Source organism: Rhinolophus sinicus, linkage group LG02, assembly GCF_036562045.2.
Source record: "Rhinolophus sinicus isolate RSC01 linkage group LG02, ASM3656204v1, whole genome shotgun sequence".
Classification (NCBI taxonomy): Eukaryota; Metazoa; Chordata; class Mammalia; order Chiroptera; family Rhinolophidae; genus Rhinolophus; species Rhinolophus sinicus.
The window spans coordinates 146,972,283-146,991,646 of record NC_133752.1 but is presented as its reverse complement, the minus strand read 5'-3'; the positions used below and the strand labels follow the sequence as shown (position 1 = coordinate 146,991,646).

Below are 19,364 nucleotides of genomic sequence, written 5' to 3'. Positions count from 1 at the left end.
GAAGAAAAAAAAAAAAGCCCCTGCGCATTGATCCGCGCCGTATTTTTGGGTAAATACGATCACGTGGGGGCTGGGGAGCCAATGAGCTGCGGGGAAAAGGCTGGAAAAATAATTACCTGCCTTGATTGTTCTGTGAGCAGATAAAAAGTACATATACAGTTCATACAATAATCTTATGTATGTAAAACCCCGTTACGATGTCGGCGACGGGGCCCATCAGTAACTATTACGTGGACTCGCTCATCTCTCACGACAATGAAGACCTCCTAGCGTCCAGGTTTCCGGCCACCGGGGCTCACCCCGCCGCCGCCAGACCCAGCGGCTTGGTGCCGGACTGTAGCGATTTTCCGTCCTGTAGCTTCGCGCCCAAGCCGGCTGTGTTCAGCACGTCGTGGGCACCCGTGCCCTCGCAGTCGTCCGTGGTGTACCACCCGTACGGCCCCCAGCCCCACCTCGGCGCCGACACGCGCTACATGCGGACTTGGCTCGAGCCGCTGTCCGGCGCCGTCTCCTTCCCCAGCTTCCCGGCCGGGGGTCGTCACTACGCCCTCAAGCCGGACGCTTACCCCGGGCGCCGCGCCGACTGCGGCCCGGGAGACGGCCGCAGCTACCCGGACTACATGTACGGCTCGCCCGGGGAGCTGCGCGACCGCGCCCCGCAGACCCTGCCCTCGCCCGAGGCGGACGCCCTCGCCGGCAGCAAGCACAAAGAGGAGAAGGCCGACCTGGACCCCAGTAAGTTGGGAGCAATTTTCCTTTACAACCAGCGCGGGAGGGGAGGGGAGGCCAGGCGGGGGGAGCCAGATTACAGCCCCTCGGAGCGGCGCAGGGAGCGCGGGAGAGGGGTGAGGGCGAGGGGGCGAGGACTCAATAAAAGCGAATTACCTTGGGGAGCTTTTAGGGGCAGGAAGGTCTGAGAAGGGGGCCCAAGGAGCCAGGTTGGGAGAGGGCTGAGGGGGCTCCTCTCCCAGGAGCTGGCTTTGATAAGAGACCCCCGCCCCCACATCCCCAGCCCAGGCTTTTTGGCTCAGTCGCTACTTTCGAAGAAATGCAGACGGGGCCAGGGATTGGGGTGGGGGCGAGGTTCATTTTATGGTTTGAGGTGGGATGGGGTAGAGATGAGGAGGACACTGGGGGCAGAGAGGAGATACCCCAGGGAGAAAAATCCCCACTACCTCCCAGGAAGCATGGGGCTCCTCACCCCACTGGAGATTCATAAGACAGGAGGTCCGTGGACTTCTGTCCCAGGAGCACTGAGTGAAGGGTCTGGGGGATTTCACAGCCTAGGAACTTGGAGAGATCAGGACCTCCAGAGTTGGGGGAGAGAAGTGGGGTCCCAGTCTCTTTAAACTTGAGAGCCCCTTTTTGAGGGTTTGCAGGAGAGAGGGTTGAGAATGGAGGTTCAGGGCTGAGGAATGGAGAGAGGCATCTCCCCATATTAGAGAACTACACACACACACACACACACACACACACACACACTCCAATCAGGAAGATGAGAGCCTTCTAAGTGTTGCAGAGAAGAGCAGGGGTAGGTGGAGGGGGGGCAGGTGGGAGCTGCAGGGCCAGAGAAAGGAAAAAGAAGGGAAACAGCAGGGGAGGGGGCGCAGCCCCCTGGGTGTGAGGAAGTGTCTGGGGGAGTCCCAGGAGGGGGCTCCAGGAAATCCTTTCCTCCAGCCCCATAAGGGGCCAGGGCCTAATTATACCTCTCTGAGCCTTCCCTCCTTGCCCTCAGCTACTCCCATAAACCTGAAATTGGAGGCTTGGCTCCTGCAGAGCCTGTCCTGGGGCTGGCAGGAGGGGGGCACTGGAAGCCAAACAGGGAAGCTAAGATATAGGGGGGCCTGTTCCCAAGGCCAGCAGCTCTCTAGGGAGAGGAAAAAGGCTTTTCCCCAGCCCAGCATCACCCTGAGAATTCGCCTCAGCAGGGTTGAACTCATACAGCGGAGACAGGCACTGGAGAGGGTAGTGACGGGCTTAGGTACTCTCAGGGTCAGGAAGCAGAACTGCTGAAATTTCAGGACTTGGTTGTGGGCTGGGAGAATGGGAGGGGGCAAAGGAGGAGGGAAGTGGGGAGGAGAGAGACCTCGCTATAAAAATAAAAAACAAGAGAGAGAAGCGTTTATGGGCCTATGAAACGGTCGGGAATTTGGACTTTTTATGAGGATATTCTCGAATTACTACTCTTGAAGCTGAGGACCAGACTGTAGGGTCTTTGATAGCTTCGATTTCCTATAGTTTTAGGTGCTGGAAACTGAAGGGGGGAGGGTGGGGAGGGGACAGAATGCAAAAGGAGTGTGTGTTTAGGGAAAATTCCTAAAGCAAAACGTGTCCAAATTCAGGTTCAATTATTGGGTTTGGGGATCCTGGCTAAGCCTGGGGGATGGGGTGGCTGGGATCCTGGGCTGGAAAGGGGCTCCACTGACCTCTGCTTGTGTCTGGCCCTCCAGGCAACCCCGTGGCCAACTGGATCCACGCCCGCTCCACAAGGAAGAAGCGCTGCCCCTACACTAAGTACCAGACGCTGGAACTGGAGAAGGAGTTTCTCTTCAATATGTATTTAACCAGGGACCGTCGGTATGAGGTGGCCCGGGTTCTCAACCTCACCGAGCGGCAGGTCAAAATCTGGTTTCAGAACCGGAGGATGAAGATGAAAAAGATGAATAAAGAGAAAACCGACAAGGAGCAATCCTAAACCCTGCCCCGGCCTGCTGCCTCGGCACAGCCAAGGGATAAACAAAAAACCCCACAAAAACCCTAACCCAGGCGGGAGAGAGCACGAAAAAGAAAAGGAAAAAGCAAGATAGAGAAAAGCCAATCAGCTTAAAAAGGAAAAAAAGGAAGGGGAAAAGGAAAACTCTTGCGATTTGGGAGGGTTCAGTGTTGAGAAATTGGTGTTTTAGAGTTAGTTCTACCCATCGAGGAGCAGGAGGCGGGGAGAGAAGCCGTGTTCTCTTCTCCCAGCGCAACTGAAATAAATGACACACACAAATGTGATTTTTTCCCCTCCTTTCTTCAGAGAAGCCAGTACTTGAATCGCTATATTTCTGATTTTTTTCCTGTGTTTTATTTGGTCCGGGCCATCCCTCCCCAGGCCTGGGGTGCTCTGCGTGCAGATTTTGTACAAAAAAGACACACACACATACACAATAACGATTCCCAGCCCAGGAGCTGAGGGGCGAGGGCCGGACGGCGCAGGCTGGGTCCGTTGGCGCAGGCCGGCGCCTCGGGTGTGTACATAGCAGTGTTTCCTCTCATCCCCAGCGTCCGTCCTGTAATGTGCTTCTGTTTGTTATGGTAGAACAGCTCTGTGTTAATATATCGAAGTCATTTAAAAAACCAGAAACCCAACTGCATCCAGTTCTCGTTATTTCTCCTCCCTGTGGCTCCCAGGCTGCTGTCGTGGAGGAGGCAAGTGCTCAAATCCTTTGGGGGAGGCTGTAGCCAGGAAGGGGTTCCCTCGACCTCGGAAGGGCAAGTGCCTGCCACTTCTCTCCAGGCAGGGTGGGATGGAGGTGAGGTCTCCAGGGGTGGGGTGGAGGCTGCCGTGGCCAGGGTATAGCTTGTGCCTGCTCTGCTGGCTGCCTGTGAGTTTCCTGGTAGCTCGATGGAGTCCAAGGGGGTGGGGGCACAGCATGAATGGTTTTCCCTGGCTGTAATTAATTGCAATAATTTATGAGTACATGAGATCTGAGGGAAGAGATAGGTGAAGATGAAAGTTGGGTGCTGGGTGAGGGCCCAGGCTGGATTCTTGCCTGGCTGCATTGGTGCTTCGAGGGATGGCTGAGGGGGGCAGATAGGGAGGGTGTGTGGTGAGCAGGAGGAAAGCCAACAGGCCTCGGGGAGCAGAACAGGCATTGGGGACCGTGTGGAGAGTAAAAGGAAGATGTGGGGAGGGGGGAGAGAGAGGGAAGGAGGAAGTAGGGCGGGAAGAAGGAAAAGAAGGAAGGAAGGGAGGTGAAAGATGGCAAAGCCAATACAATCAGAATTAGATTTAGTTCTACTTCCCAATGCATTCTCAGCTTCTCTCTCTATCTCTCTCTCACTCTCTTAGTTCTCTTTTTCCTTCTCAATCTCTTTCTCTTTGATGTTTAGTTTGAATGTTGCTCTGGGGGTGACGGGGTTATGCTGTTTGGTTGCAGCATTTCTGGGGGATGGCATGGCCAGGGCCCAAGGAAGCTGGTCAGAGATTAGCCAAGAGTGGGGTGTTCTCTGGTGGTTCCAGGACCTCAGGCACAAGGGTGTAAGGAGGTGTGTATAATAGCCCTATGGAGCTGGTCAGCTGCACTGTACCCCAGAGCGCCTTCCCCAGAACTGGCAGTTTTCATCTGCTAATCAGAAGCAGACACAAGCTGCCGGGTATGCCTCTACCCGGGCGCCCCCTTTCTCGGAAATCCCCCAATCTGGAAACTATTAAACTCAGACTGCCTGAAATATAGCCCTTTAATATCTCAGGCTGGAGAGGGTGCAGGGTGTTGCTCTGAATACTTGGGGAATACCACCATAAAAGAAAATAATTGGGGACTTCAGGCCATGTGCAGCTCCCCTCATCGCATCACCTTACAGGATTGGCGAGGCACTTGTAGGGACCAGTCCCTCCCCATCATTTGAATCTCCTACCCTCTCCTTCCATTAATCACTCCAATTTTGGGGTCTGGAAGAAGGTAGGGAGGGGTGAACATTTTGTTTGTTTAATATTTTCAGAGGGACAATCAAAAGTCGCAAGCAACGGTGTGGTTTTCCCAGTCGCTGAAGCACCCTCTCCTCTTTCCCGCGTAAGAGACCTCCTCCCCAGTTCCAGAAGCGATTGTCTTCTTGGTCCTTTTGAAAGGTGCTTTGCTTGTGGTTTTCTCTCTTTTCTCCCTTCTCACTCCTCCCCTTGGCCATTTTGCTGTTCTGCGACCGTGGCTTCAGTTCCGCAGCCAGTGCAGGACAAGGCACCCATGTGCCTCCGACCTGACCGCAGGGACGCAGGCTTCTCTCCCAGCCGGGCTCGGCGGCCCTTCCGGACTTCCACCCCGCCCCTGTTCCAAGGCCCGGTCGCCTCCCTCGTCTGTCAGCGCGGCCTGCTTCCTGCAGCCTGCCCGGAGCTGGCCTTAATACCGGCAGGAAGGAGGGCCGCAGGGCTCGAGGTCCCTGACGAGAGCGTGGGATTCAGAATAGGCCCACCAGACCCGGCCCACTGTTCAGTACCAGCTCAGGCTCCAGCCTGCAGGTCAGGTTTGGATTTGATTTTTATTTATTATAATTTGAGAATTAAAACCACAACAACACAACACACATCTGGGGAAAGAAACGAAAGCTGGGAGGAAAGAGAGGCTAGCAAATGCCCTCCCGCCCTAATCTTCCCCTCCCACCTCTGCTCCTTTGTCAGAATCACAAAACCCCAAAGGTTGTTCCACTTGGGAAGGCAGCGGATAGGTACATTTCCGCAGCCCCGAAATGCCACTTTTATGGTGCTGTTTGTCTCCCTGCTCTGGATTCTGAATGGGGCCGAACAAAACAGCAGCGCGGAGCTGGCTAGACGTCTGGGCTTAATTGTTTTATGGTTTAAATAAGGTGGACACTCTTTCCTTTGAAATCGGATTATAGGAATGTTTTGTCTATGGCCCACGGAGAACAGGACCTCACTGGTCAGGAGGGAGAGGTGGAGAGAGCACGCATGAGAGAGGGATGGGCTACAAACCGGGGGGCAAACAGCCGGTCGAAGTCAGAGTCCCACCCCAAAGTCCTGCGGGCGGCAGCGGAATAGGCGGTGCGGAATCAGCAGCAGGGTAAGAGGAGCGAGTAGTTTAGGGAGCGCGCCGCGGGCAGGCGGTGGCCGGGGCTTCGGAGCGTGCATCTGCGTGCGTGGAGGTGTTCTCAGTCCAGAAATGCGCCTGAATGGGGGCGGGGGGGAGATCGCGGCAGTTCCTTTGTACAGTCTCTCTTAATGCGGGAAGAGAGGGTGACAAAAAGAGAAAATAGTGTAAAACTTTTGACAGAGTGCATTTCGAGAACTTACAAAACAAAAGAACAGAGGTCCTGGGGAAACTCCCTTCCGGGGATTCCCCCCCATCTCGCACCCGTTTGGAAACTCCTTCCTCGCATCTCCCACCTTTGGGCCAAGCCTGGGACCTGCTTGCTGTCTGTTGACTTTTTTCCCGGCCGGACTGCATTGGAGCAAGTGGACGCGAGGTGGCGCTGTTGCTCAATGTTAGAGGTGGTAGTGTTGTCCCCGGTCCTCCTGGCCGCACTGACATTTGAGGCCCGGCTCCGAGGAGTAGTGGCGAGAAGACCCCGCGCCCCTGCCCAGCCCAGCCCCACTGGCTCTCAGCAAATCAATTCTCTCACCTGCGAGGTGTAAATAAATCGTGAGCGGCGGTTGGAGATGGGCCCTCGCTCTAGCAGCAGGCTCAGGAGGCTCAGGAGGGCGGGCGTCAAAAATAATCGCTTTGCGGAGGAGATAAGCACGAAGCAGACAGCTCGTAATTAACACAAAAAGGCAGAATGACCCGGACAAACGAACATAAATCCGTGGTACCTAGGAGGGAGGTGCAGGCCTCGGGGTGAGGGACAGAGACACCCCAGCGAGGATGGATGCTTGCGGTTCCTTTATTCCCAGGCTTCGGGAGCGAAATCAACCAGATACGTGTAAAAGAAAAAAAACAATTAAAAGAAAGAGAAAAGGCGAGGGACCCCCAAAAGGTGAAACCAAGTCCAGCCAGGGGTTTCAGTACTGGTGGGCTTTCCAAGCAGGCGGTGGTGGCGGCACACTCGGGACAGTCGCATTCCAAGACACAAAGGCCCGGAAGAATAGCTGTGTGGCAGGGTTTTCGTTGGACCATAAACTGTCGAGATATCCCCTACCCTCTAAAAGATAAGGCACAGGCCCCAGAGCGGATCCGGCCTGCCAAGCCTCCTTTTTCCAGGCAGGGAAGGGAAAGTATTTATGACAGTCCTCAGTGACCCCGATGCTGGGAACCCAGAGTCTGTCTCGTTCAACTCGGTACCCGCAGAGCAGGCTCAGAGGAGGCAGTGCTGGAACCAAGGCTGGAGCATGCTCTGGTAGTGGAGGAGACCCCTATCGTGTCCCCCACTATCCTGGACCCTAGGGAGACCTACAGCCCTGGCACAGCCCTCCGCTGACCCTCCCTTCCTGCTGCGCCAGGGCCCGTGTTCTGGGTTTTGCAGAGGGGGAAGTCCCTAACTCAGATGGGGGTGCATTCCTCCAAATTCAGGGGATTGAAGCGTCTCTTGCTGGGGCACCAGTGAATCTCCTTTGAGAATTTGGCTTAGGGTAGCCATTTCCCCAGCAATTATTTAGATAATAGAGGGATCCGGTGTGTGAGGGGGCTCATTCTATCAACACCATCCTCCCCTGCACTGCCATTCCTTCCTCCATTCCCAGAGCTAGGCTCCCGATGGGGAAGAAAAAGATCTGGTTTTCTAACCACCTCCTTCCTTATCCAACCCTGAAACTCCAGGATATGGAAGGAAAATGGGCAGCACATTTTTCATGATGTAAAGAGTTAAAGATGCGTATGTGTTTGTCGAGTATTATTTTCTTGTGTGCCTGGGTGTGCACGTGTGTGCAGTGTCTGTGAGGTGACAGGCATGCATGATAGTTTAGCTAGCACACATTTGATGTTTTTCACGGTGGAAGGTAGCATATACACTATGTGTGTATCCCGAGTGTGCCTCAGTGTTGCCTATGTGTAACAACCTCACCGGAAAAATCATTCTTATTCTTCTTTTTTATTCATGTATGCACACAGCACACATATCCACAACTCTTCACGTTCTGCCTTTTCTCTCTGTCTGTTCAGCCCACATAACTGTACACACACATGGCCAGAGAAGGGTGCTGATGGACTAAGGTTCTTTCATCCATTAGAATTAACTTGAATTTACCCAGTCTTGGGGATAGGGGAACCCCCCAGAGAAAGTGTGGGTAAATATTTAAAGAGTGTCTGTTGACAGTTCCCATACACATTCTGGCCTGGGCAGACTGCCGGCAGAAGTGAGGGGTGTGGTGAAGCCAGGGGGCCCCTCCAGGGCAAGCTGGCATTTCCTATGGGGTTAGGGTAACACATAAGAGGCCTGCTCTAGTCTCCTCCAACCCAAATACAGGTAGTCTCCTAAAAAGAAACATCCTGAATCAGCTCTGCCACAAGCCAGGAACCCACCAGCTGCCTTCTCCTCTGTCCCACAAGCAGCTTTGCTCTCAGAGCCCCCAGCCAAGCTCCTGGCCATTGCCTAGGCTTTGTGCCTCAGGCAGAAGCTGGTGTCTGAAGGGACAGTGCAGCCCTGACTGGGTATATGCAGTGCCCCCCCCCACCTCTGGCCCTCTTCTCTACCCCACAGCAGGCAGGCAAGAGAGCCTTAAGGACCTAGGGAAGACAGGGCAGCTTCCCACACTGGAGAGGGGCAACAGGCAATGGAGAGTTCTGATGCCTGAAGTATTTGGGGATATGATGTGCTTGTTCCTCCTCAAAGTCCCCAGACTTAAGGACACCCCTGGGATCCAATATTTTGGATTAGGGGATCTGCTCTCCCTTGCTGGCATTCAACCCCCTTGGGGGGGTTTCTTATACCTGTTGAGGTAACCTGAGTTGACCTGCTGGCTCAGGTATCTCTATCTGAGAAGAAGGAAAAAAGAAGTGGGGGAAGAGACACCTTCAGATCTGAATGTGCGCACCTTGGAAAAACTGGCCCCAGCCATTAGCTGGGGCTGGCTCGCCACCCCCCACACACATATATACCACACCCCCATCCCACTATCCCACCCCTTCCTCCTCTCCCCCTCCTCTAGGTCCCCCCAGCCCTGAACCCCTCAACCCCCGCCATCTCTCTCTCTCTCTCTCTCTCTCTCTCTCTCTCTCTCTCTCTCTCTCTCTCTCTCTCTCTCTCTCTCTCTCTCTCTCTCTCTCTCTCTCTCGCCTGTCTTCATGTCGTGGATTGATGAACGCGAATCGCGTGTAAGCGCCGCCACCGCCGGGAGTCTGAGGAATTCGCCTGGGCTGTTAAAGGAAAGAGCTAAGTGAGGGAGCGCGAGCTCTACCTACCGACAGTGAAGAGAGCCGCCGCCGCCGCCGCGCCCGCTGCCGCCGCCGCCGCCCGCCCAGCCCGGGAGCTGCGTGAGCCGGCCGGCCGGCACCCGGCGCCCCCCACCCGCCCAGCCCGGCCCAGCCCCGGGGAGCCAGCCGGCCGGGGGTTCGCTCCCGGGGGGAGGGGAGTTTCGGGGGTACCGGGCGGGGGAGTCGCGAGCCAGAGGGGAGGGGGCGGCGGGTTTTCATGTGCCCAGCATGAGCTCCTACTTCGTCAACCCCCTGTTCTCCAAATACAAAGGCGGCGAGTCCCTGGAACCGGCCTATTACGACTGCCGGTTCCCCCAGAGCGTGGGCAGGAGCCATGCGCTGGTGTACGGGCCCGGCGGCTCGGCGCCCGGCTTCCAGCACGCCTCGCACCACGTCCAAGACTTCTTCCACCACGGCACCTCGGGCATCTCCAACTCGGGCTACCAGCAGAACCCGTGCTCGCTGAGCTGCCACGGAGACGCCTCCAAATTCTATGGCTACGAGGCGCTCCCCAGACAGTCCCTTTATGGGGCTCAGCAAGAGGCGAGCGTGGTGCAATATCCCGACTGTAAATCCTCTGCCAACACTAACAGTAGCGAAGGACAAGGCCACTTAAATCAAAACTCGTCTCCCAGCCTCATGTTTCCATGGATGAGACCCCACGGTGAGAAGTCTTTTCTCTTTCCCCCTTGGTCTCCCGCGCTCCGGGGTCTTCCCCCCCTCCCTTGCCTCCTTTTTGTCTGCCCTGGCTTTCCCTCCTGGCTTTGGGGTCTCCCCAGCCCCACCTCTGTGCCTGAGTGGGTTTCTCAAGGTTGGGAGGTTCAGCTGGGGATGGGGCGCGGGGCTCGCCTGGAATATTTTGGGGACTGGGGTGAAGGTGGGGGGAAAGGTGGTATCTGGGTGCAAAGGGTTAAAAATCATTTCCTCCACTTCTGTCTGTCTGTCTCTTCCTCTTGCCATCTCTAAAGTCAGAGTTGGGGAGGTGGCTGGGAATGGGCCTGAGGACCGGTTATCAGCCTTTGGAGCAAACCAGTGTCTCCATAAGGCACAGAGCCTTAGTTTAGGACAGTGGCCAGGCTGTCTTGGGGGAAAGGGAGACCCCTGTTTCCCTCTCCTAGCTGGGTCAGAGAGCGGTGAGACCCCAAGAACAGGTGCTCTGGCTCTCTGGGACACCCATTGCCTCCTCTCAGAGAACTAACCTTAGGGCCATTGCCCCAACTTTGCTGTACTTCCCTCAGTTGGAGAGAAGAGAAGAAGCCAGAGAGAAAAAAGAGTGCTGGAAAAGAGAGAGGCCATTCAGATTAGAGAGCTGTGAGGTCCTGGGGACCCTAGCCAAACTGTCCCCAATCAAAGGCTTGTGGGGTCTCCCTGAGACCCTCGGAGTGGCTCAGGTCATGAGCCCCTCAAAGGGTGGCCCCTCATGGCCCAATTTCGAAGTAAAAGGGGAAGTGAGAAAGCGACAAGTTCCAGCGGGGATGGCCCGTGATTTATTTGCTGGTCTCCAGTTAGCAATCAGGCCAAACAGTGATACATTCCAGGAGATCAATTATTTTTCTTCCTGGCAAAGCATTAGGCAGAGAGATTTGAGGAGGGAGCAGCAAGCAAAGCCCCTCTTCTTTACCCCCAGACCTTTTTCCTTTCTTTTGGAAACAGACTGTCCCCAACCCTGCTCACCAAATGCCACTCTGCACTTGTAAACAAAGCTGCAAGGACCAGTTTCCTGGGACTGCAGACGGGTGGGGGAGGGGGGAGTACGGGACTCTGCAGTGCTCCCCTGGCCCCTGCCATTCCCGTTTCCAGAAAGACCCCAGTCCCTGCCCCCACCTCCACCCCACCTCCCAAGGTGAAGCCAAACCAAAACAAGCCCGCAAACTTTCCTGCTGTAGCCTGCTTTCCACTCTTGCCTTTTCTGCAGGAGGGAGGGGAAGCTGGGGAGATCAGAGGTGGGGGACTTTAGGGGAGGAAGAGTGACAAGGTAAAGCCGAGCCCCCACCCAAACATAACAAGACTGGGGTTCTGTTCTGTCCAGCTCCGGGGCGGCGCAGCGGAAGGCAAACTTACAGCCGGTATCAGACCTTGGAACTAGAAAAGGAGTTTCTCTTTAATCCTTATTTGACACGAAAGCGCCGGATTGAAGTCTCTCACGCCCTGGGACTGACTGAGAGACAAGTGAAGATCTGGTTCCAGAACCGAAGGATGAAGTGGAAAAAGGAGAACAACAAGGATAAACTGCCCGGAGCCCGAGATGAGGAGAAGGTGGAGGAAGAAGGAAATGAGGAAGAGGAGAAAGAAGAGGAGGAAAAGGAAGAAAACAAGGACTAAGCAAAAAAGAGAGATTCCCCCCACCCCTTTAGCAACTCCCTTGAAGTTTCATTTTATGGTAGTGGATAAATTGAGAAGTTTACGACTGTCATTTGCTTTTATAGAGAATAGAATGACACTCACAACTCTAACTACCTGTCAGATACTTGCAGCTCTGGTTTTATTACCTTTGGACTTCCCCCGATCTTTATTTGTTCGGGGACTGAAAGGGGGAGACCGAGACACAGTGAAAAGTTCGGAGTCTCTGTCTCAGTCGTTGCCCCGACACACACACTTGTCCCTACCCCCACCCTTTGGAGTCCTGCCTGGATTTTAAGGTCTGAGACCTGGCCTCTTTGCCCCCTCTCTTGGCCCCTTCTTGCCACACTGCCACCTCCCTGCTTCTCTGGTATTTATTTTACAGGGGAGCCCCCTTAAGATGTGGAAGAAGACTCGTGGCTTTGTTTTTATGCTACAATTAGTGTATGAGATTTACTCCTTTTCAAAGGAAAGTAAAGAAAAAGTGAAGGAAAGAAAGGAGAGGGAAAATGTTAAAAGAAATTTAAAAATTATGATAGCAAGGAATATCCCCTCTCCCTCCCTGGGGCTCCCCATTAGAAAAGACCCCTTGACTTTCTCTAGGAACCTGATGGAAACCTGAAGGAGATGTGGGTCTCTGCCATTTTCCCCCCTCCCCCTTTTCCAGAGGGTAGATAGGAGCCTGCAGTCACCGCTAAAATCCTACCTAGTCATCCCATGGTCACTTGGGCCCATGCCTTTCTCCCCTTCGCTGTCTGATTTCTGTTGTTGGGCCCAGCTTCCTCTGAGCTGCATTAGTGTTAGTGCTCAGAAATCACCATAATCATGAAAATAATAATAATGATAATAATACTGATAATAAATCTTTAACATACTACCTAAAGGGAACCTGCAATAACCTTGAAAAAAATAAAAAAGACATTTTTAAAAATCCTAATACGGGAGAAAAAAAGAGAAAAATTTTAAATAAAAAAAAATAAAGAAACTTCCAGCGTATTTTATCACTACCTATAGAAAGAAATCCTGCTTTGAGAGTATTCGTAATGCGGTTTTGTTGTCGTTTGTTGCTGCTTATTTCACTAAGAAAAACCCAACAACTGAGACTGCCTAGCTCGCCGGTCCTGTGCGCTTTTATTGTGCTTCTAACCCCAGTAGAGTAGAACTAAATTGCACTGAATGTATAGTTAACTCTGTCTTGAATTCTCTGTTTATGCAATGTGCTCGAAAGAAAAAAAAACGTTAAAATATATCTATAATAATAATTTTTGGTCATTTGTCTTTATGTCCAGCTATGAATGTAGATTTTTGTGTCCCGGCAGCCCTGTTCCTGGTCCAAGTACTTTGTATTGTATACGTGAGTCATAATAAAAAAAAAAAAGAGAGAGAGAAAAAATATTTGAAGCTGGAATTACTTGTTTTTACTCCAGTGCTCCCCCTATTCTCTACGCCCTCTACCCTCCTTACCCTTCTTTCCCAACACTCTGGAAAAGGTCTCCTCCACTGATCTGATTTTGGGGTGGGAGAAACTCAATGTGGAGTTGAGAGGGCAGGCTGGGCTGGGAGGGCAGGTGAAAGAGGGGGGAGGTGAAGAGGAGGAGGAAGAAGAGCAGTTTGCTCTTAGGAGACGCTTGGCTCCAAAGTGAGATTTTGGATGCCAGGATTCCAATGGGGAGAAAGCATCTCCCCACTTATTCACCTTCCTCTTCCCCAGCCCTGGGCTGAGCCCAGACAAAGAATCTCCCCCCATACCCCTCCTGCAGCTAGGCCTTTTTCTTCCAGGGCCTGGGGCTGAGGATGAGGCAGTGGGATTCTTTCTTATCTCCATATGCCCCTCATGGCCAACCCTGGGCACCCAACACCCAGCACTAGAATAGTGAACAAGGTGGGAATAATATGGGGCTCAAGGCAGTCTGGAGGACTTGGCTGGAAGATGGCTATGGGTAGGGGATGAGGAAGCTTAAGCCTGGGGGAAAAGGAGAGAAGAAGGGGAAGGTGAGTGAGCTGGTACACCAAGCAGCCTGGGTCCACATTCTGAAATTCAATTTCAGCCAGCATAGAGCCATCACTGTCACCCAGCCCACTTACATCTGCTCTAGCCTCTCTTCTGGCTGTTTCAAGCCTGCTCCCAGCTTCACCTTGGCAATTGGGCAGCCTGCCCTGCCCTCATAGTGCGGGTTATTGGCCTGGAGACGAGGGAACAGGCCCGCTGAGTGGACAGTCCCTCCACCCCGGCCACAGCAGGGTAAGGAGAGTCTTCATTGGACTCCTCATTCCCAAAAATAAAGGGTCGAAGGCTAAGGCACTCAGGGAGCAAATGGGTCTTTCAGTCCTCCCTGGAGGGTCCTAGACAGAGAAATCTGTTTATGCCAGTAAGATTCTGGTCAAATAATACCAAATTCCAGAGATACAAGTCATCTGACTCAGTCAGGAGTGGGGGGAAAGGGGAGGGGATGGGATCTTCTGGTCTTAAAAACCAGATTCCCAAAGGCTGAAATATTTTTGAGGCCAGATCTCTCTCTCTCTCTCTCTCTCTCTCTCTCTCTCTCTCTCTCTCTCTCTCTCTCTCTCTCCTGGTCAATGGTTTTCCCAGACTTAGGCCCAGGCCGACTCTTGTTTTGCGTAAATTCACCCGCATCTGGGTCCCTGGTTCCCACACAAAGTGGTTCTGAAAACAGGATTGGGTCAGGTGTGGTGCATGGGGACTCCTGCGGCCGGAGAGAGGCTGCGGATTGGAAGCACAGACTGGGGGCAGCCGGGAACAGCTTTGAGCAGCTTTGGGGGATATCTTTCCGAACCTGGGGTCCCTACGAAGGGCCGAGGCGTCAGCCAGGTAACCCCGTTTGTTGGGGGAGACTCCAGCTACCCGCCGGGGAGGCCCGAAAAGAAAGCATTTCGCTCCGACCTCAGGCCTTCCCACGGGCCGAGGGCCGGCAGAGGGCCGTTTCATTTTTAAATGTGTAATTGTGATTGCTATTAATAAAATCCCTGGTCCAGTAGCCGAGTGGGTTGAACTGTATATACTAAGTAGCTCCAAAGGACCTCGCCGAATTTTCCCCACACCAAATGTCCCGTTCATCCCTGGCCCTGCTCAGCAATGCCCGTGGCCCCAAGCCCGGCGTCGGAGGGCGGGGTGCGTCTGGCGCCGGGCATCGCTTGAGATGCGAAGCATCGGGTGGGCCAGACTAAGAAAGCTCCAGCCGCCCCCTCTTGCAGCACCCGCTCCTCCACCCCTTCTGCCTACCGCCTCCGTTTTCTCGTTTGCAGAGAAAAGGAGGTAAAACCCGTTTTATGGGGGAACTTAATTGCGAGCGGGATGCGCTCTCTTTAGAAACGCGTCCTCCCAAATGCTCCCGCCGTCCCATTACCGGAATGGGGACCATTCGGCTGCAGCAGATAGGACTCTCTCCCATTCTTTACTTTTTTATTAGCCAATCAAAGTGGCTTCCGAAAGCTATTTGTGATTTGTGAAAAATAGTATCTTTCAAAATGCTGAGTTGAAGCATCTCCCTCATTCCGCCTTGAATTTATTATTCTAATCTCAACCATAGAGACGGGATAATGCAGCTATTAAGTTGGGGGGCAAATTCGTTTCTCTGGATTTTTTTTCTTAATTCTCAGCATTTTCTCTCTCCCCACTTCATTGCAGAAAGCAGGGGAGATACGGGATTGCCGGGGACATGAGGGGTGAGGGAGGTAGTAAGTGTCCTAACGGGCACCTTGGCCGACCCTAGGATGGGACAGTAGATTGCCCTCCCCAGCCTCCTCTTCTCCAAACGAGATGCCCCTGCCTAGGAGCTGGCTGGAGAAAGTTACCCTGCCCCAATTAGAGCAAACTCAGGACAGGTTGTGCCACAGACTAGAAGTAAAATTTCCGGTGAACTGCCTGCAGCGCTGTCCCCTCTCCCTGTGGCCCATTGTGAAAAGCTGGGCCAGCCCTTCCTTGTCGTAATTTTTAACTACCTGTTATAAAATTTATGGGTGGGTTTGTAAAAGAAACGAAGTCTCTGCATCCGGCTGAGGGAACTGCTTCGCTTACTGTGGAGGAAGTTTAGGGAGGAGATGAGGGACCCCTGTTGGTTGGGGTGGGGCACCCAGCCATGGAAGTCCCCAATGCCAGCTCCATGTGGGACCTAAGGGAGAGCTTTGGGCCTTCAAATCTTCAGCTGGTGGGAAGAATAGCTGGGCTGCGACTGATTGACAAAGAGTCTCTAGGGGGGAATATTTCTGGGCTCTCCCACACTGGACACATCTCCGAAATTCAGGGTCTGGAGGAGGTGGGGGTGACTCGGGTGCTCAGAATTTAGCACGAAAGGTGGAATTTAGGGAAGGGTAAGGTTTCAGGGCCTCCAAGTTGTGTTTCAGCTGCCTGGACACCAGAATTTTTCTGAAAAAGACGGGCAGGTGTGAGCCACCTGACAAGACAGAAAAGGCTTCAAACTGCCTCGCACCACAAGGGAAAAGAAGGGGGAACCAAGATCTTGAGCCTTAATTTCATTTTTAATTCTAAAAAGATTGGGAGTAAGCTGCCATATGAAATGAACCTCGAAATTGAGGAGACCCGACACTAGGGATGGTCTTGGGGGGAAAATGTAAATTTCTCTGAAAAAGGAACCTGGGGATGAGGGGTGCTTTGGAGGTTCTGGAGGCTGCCCCCAATTCTCACCCCTCCTGCTTGGGAAGGACTGACTGCCCAGGGCCAGTCTAAACCCTCTCTGCTACGCAGACCATGGCCAGGTCAGGCTTGGTTATGAGGCTTCCAGCGGCCTGCCCCTCCCATTCCTGTCTGGGATGGAGTGGGGGGCGGCTGGGACACCCATGGGGAAGGATGTTGTTCTCTTCCCAGGGGGAAAAAAAAGTAGGGGTAAAGAGCGCATCTGTTCTCAGTCCCTTCACCCCGCCAGCCCTCACTGCCCCAATGCCACAAATCTTTGAAAAGCTTCGGTTTCCCCAGATCCAACCTTAATACCCCATTTATTAAGGACAATATTTGAAATTCGGCATAGCAAAGGGAAGCAGCCCACTCAGCACCAGAATCTTTCCTTCCCTCCTCTCGCGTCCCCCTTTGCCCTTTCTAAGCCAGCCAGGAGCAGTTCTGCCCGTGGGGAGTGGGCGGCGGGTGGGGGTGCGGTGGGGGTCGGGGGATGCTCCCTCTCCAAGAGAATTGGGTAAACATGGCGACCGCGGCGCCCATTTGCACACGCTACACAAATGCATCGCATTCCCGGTTGTTTGCAGAAAATTTACAGCTGAGTAATAAAAGTTTACGATCGACTCACAAGTTGGATTGGCCACAAGAAGTCATGTGGATTCCATCCATGAACGTGAACTTTTTATTGTGGTTTGTCCGTTCGGAGCGCTCCGCAGAACAGTCCTCCCTGTAAGAGCCTAACCATTGCCAGGGAAACCTGCGCTGGGCGCTCCCTTCATTACCAGTATTTTTTTTATTAATCTGATTCATAATTATTTTCTCCCCCATTTAATTTTTTCCCTCCCAGATGGAGTTGCCGGAAGCTGGGGGCACCTGGGGAGAGGGGAGGGGGAGAGGCAGGAGTTGAGGGCACCTCTCTCTCCCTTCCCGACCCTCCAGCCCCCCAAGGGGCAGAGGGAATTCGGGAACAGTTGAGATTTGGAGCTGCAAATGCCTCCCCCCTCCCCTCTCCCAGGCTCTCCTTCCTGCCCCCTTCTTGCAACTCTCCTTATTTTTATTTGGCTTTTTGATTATTGGGACTATTCTTTTTATTTTTAAATTTATATAAAGTATATATGTGTGTGTGGAGCTGAGACAGGCTCGGCAGCGGCACAGAATGAGGGAAGACGAGAAAGAGAGAGAGTGGGAGAGAGAGGCAGAGAGAGAGGGAGAGGGAGAGTGACAGCAGCGCCCGGTAAGTGTTTCCTTATTGGTTCAAATATGTAACTAATGGTCCGTAGCTGGGTGGCGGTTTCAAGATAAGGACAGCAGCGGCTGGTCTTGGTTAGAGAGGAGAGGGGGCTGGCGAGAGGGTGGGCGCGTGGGCAATTATGGGGAGGAAAAGTGAAGGGGGGAGAAATTGGGTTAAACCGGAATATGGTAGTGGGGGAAGTATGTTGTCCTGATGTCACCGCGCGCCGAAGTTGAGGGCGGAGTGGGCAAGAGGACTGCGCCTGTGGGGCTCAAGGCCGGGGTCTAGTGCACCGACGGGCTGCCTGATGCCCACCGTGTTCTTACCTGTTATATAGATTTGCGGCCCCTTGGCTGATGGGAATTGGACGGAGGGGGCCCGGAAGCTCAAACTCCAGGGCAGGAGAGATAACCTATAGGCTGTAACCATTGCCCCCTGAGCAGAGTCGGCCCCCCCAACCCCCAAACAAACTTTCCAGCGCCCCCTCCTTGCTCCGCAGCCTCCTCCCTCCCCGAGAGCGCGACTGCTACAGCTCACACATGCGCAGTGCGGGCCCAGGGCCGGGCCGCGGAGCAGGAAGACAGCGCTGCTTGGCGCGCGGCGGGGCCTGTTAATTGGCAATTAGGGGGGAGGCTGGTGGCTGGTGCGCGTCAGCGGAGGGGAGAGCGTCTGCCCACCCCCTGCTCCCGCCCCCACTCAGGCGGATGGAAAGATGGGAGGTGCTCTGCACTGCGGGTGGATGGGTGGGGGTGGGGGACGCGGTACTCAAAAGCCATCTTGTGCTCGGAGAAAAAGGGCCAGATTGCTTTCTCTCCCCCGGCGCGGCGTCCCCCACCCCCATCCGCGGCGACCCCACCCAGGATATGCACTGGAGTGCTTCACCCACATCGGCCTGTCTGCTCTTGGCTAGGATCTGACCTGCCTGGACGGAGATGGGAATTGGGGAGGCCCCAGGCTGGGTGGGGACAGGCCCAGGCCTCCCTGGCGGGGCCTTCTGGGTGAGTGGAGGCAGTGAGGACTCAAGGCGCAGCTGGCTCTTGAAGTAGGGATGTCAGAATCGGGCGGCCCGGAGGGTCTTGGGCGCTCGGGATCCTCCTAATAATTGGTGCTAATGGCGTGTTGTATAGTCTTAACCCGACACATATGGTTTCATAACACAGTGGCTTAATTTCTTCCAAATGTACGTGGCCCTGAATGTGTTGCAGTTTGACATATGACCCCGCCCTGCTCCCTGGCCTGGGTCTGAGATGGCCACTATATGTGTGAGGTTCTGTTTATAAAGGGCGACGCACACGCAGTGTTTACACACCCAGGCAGACACACCCCAGTGCTGGGAGAGGGGGGAGCATATTCCTGAAGAGGGCCGAGAGTCTGGGGGCTCGACTCACCTTCAGTCCCAGCCAGGAGTCTGCCCCCCACCCCATCCTCTCCCAGAGGCGCGACTGGGTTTCTCCGCCTGGCCCGAGTGGGGGAGGGGATCGCTCCTCGATTTCCTGTTTAAACCCTGACCGGTCGCCTGGGGGTTGGGGGTAGAGAATCTGTTTTTATCAATTCTTAAAAATATAGTTCGACTGCATTCAAATCAAACCCCTTGGGTCCGAGTTGACGGTGAATCTCCCCTCCCCTCCCCCCACAATCCCCTTGCCTTCCTCTCCTGCCCCCCCAAAATTCCCCTTTCGCAGCCGACATAAAGGCCTCTGAGGTATTCTCCCGGGGGAAGAAATGGCATTTTCTCTCCCCCTTCCCCCCCCCAATAGGACTTGTGTGTCGGCAGAGGCGTCTGCCGAGGGGCTAATTTCGCGTTCCTTGTTTACGATCAAGAAAAGCGCTTGGCTCTCCCCAAATGGGCCCAGCCCGCCGCCTGCTCCGGCTGTCGCGCGCTCTCCCGCCGCTCCAGCGCGGCCCAGGGACTGCCGACCTGGGAGCCAGGGCCTGGCCACCGAGCCCCCGAGTCTGTGGAACCTGGAAAGGGCAAGGGGAGAACAGTGGGCCAGTGGAGGGGCGCTGGAGGCCTGAAAATGGGAGCCTTTCTCCTGGCGTAATGTGGGAACCGCGGACCGGTGAGGCCTCTATTTCTCTCTTTCGC

The 19,364-nt window shown here is 54.2% G+C and overlaps 4 protein-coding genes and 1 long non-coding RNA gene across 10 annotated transcripts in view; 4 read left to right on the top strand and 1 right to left on the bottom strand.

Annotated features, from left to right (window-relative positions):
• HOXC6 (homeobox C6) overlaps positions 1–19,364 on the top strand; it is a 39,883-nt gene that overhangs the window by 9,411 nt on the left and 11,108 nt on the right. The window contains exon 1 of one of the 4 annotated variants that reach the window (XM_019724416.2): positions 17,144–17,281. The exons of 1 other annotated variant lie outside the window; for it this stretch is intronic. The gene's annotated coding sequence lies outside the window, so the exon portion shown is untranslated. Of the gene's footprint in view, positions 1–17,143; positions 17,282–17,480; positions 19,339–19,364 lie in introns of those variants that run through there. 2 more of the 4 variants (XM_019724417.2, XM_074325605.1) reach the window with 2 other exon arrangements.
• Positions 22–2,997, top strand: HOXC9 (homeobox C9). The gene is made up of 2 exons (XM_019724413.2): positions 22–735; positions 2,451–2,997. Exons 1-2 carry the CDS (start codon positions 198–200, stop codon positions 2,693–2,695), a joined length of 783 nt encoding a protein of 260 aa, XP_019579972.1. The 5' UTR covers positions 22–197; the 3' UTR covers positions 2,696–2,997.
• Positions 4,722–8,760, bottom strand: LOC141570087 (uncharacterized). Of its 3 annotated transcripts, none has more exons than XR_012493954.1 (3): positions 6,524–8,760; positions 6,098–6,432; positions 4,722–5,928 (listed from the first exon to the last, which is right to left on the bottom strand). It is a non-coding gene; the product is annotated as an uncharacterized LOC141570087 (long non-coding RNA). The 3 variants fall into 3 exon arrangements; XR_012493955.1 differs by having other exon boundaries at positions 6,098–6,333; XR_012493956.1 differs by having other exon boundaries at positions 6,098–6,605; positions 8,577–8,760.
• On the top strand, positions 9,169–12,793 carry HOXC8 (homeobox C8). Its single transcript, XM_019724414.2, has 2 exons — positions 9,169–9,723; positions 11,089–12,793. The coding sequence occupies exons 1-2, from the start codon at positions 9,288–9,290 to the stop codon at positions 11,379–11,381; spliced, it is 729 nt and encodes a 242-aa protein (XP_019579973.1). The 5' UTR covers positions 9,169–9,287; the 3' UTR covers positions 11,382–12,793.
• The window catches only part of HOXC4 (homeobox C4), a 37,824-nt gene continuing 35,604 nt past the window's right edge, over positions 17,145–19,364 (top strand). Inside the window, exon 1 of the mRNA XM_074325604.1 lies at positions 17,145–17,281. The gene's annotated coding sequence lies outside the window, so the exon portion shown is untranslated. The remainder of the gene's footprint in view (positions 17,282–19,364) is intronic.

Excerpts from the sequence above, each read along its gene's own strand:
- HOXC9 (XM_019724413.2), top strand. The coding sequence starts at position 198 with ATGTCGGCGACGGGGCCCATCAGTAACTATTACGTGGACTCGCTCATC. Across the intron at positions 736-2,450 it reads GAAGGCCGACCTGGACCCCA|GCAACCCCGTGGCCAACTGG; the intron begins GTAAGTTGGGAG and ends CTGGCCCTCCAG.
- HOXC8 (XM_019724414.2), top strand. The coding sequence starts at position 9,288 with ATGAGCTCCTACTTCGTCAACCCCCTGTTCTCCAAATACAAAGGCGGC. Across the intron at positions 9,724-11,088 it reads TCCATGGATGAGACCCCACG|CTCCGGGGCGGCGCAGCGGA; the intron begins GTGAGAAGTCTT and ends TGTTCTGTCCAG.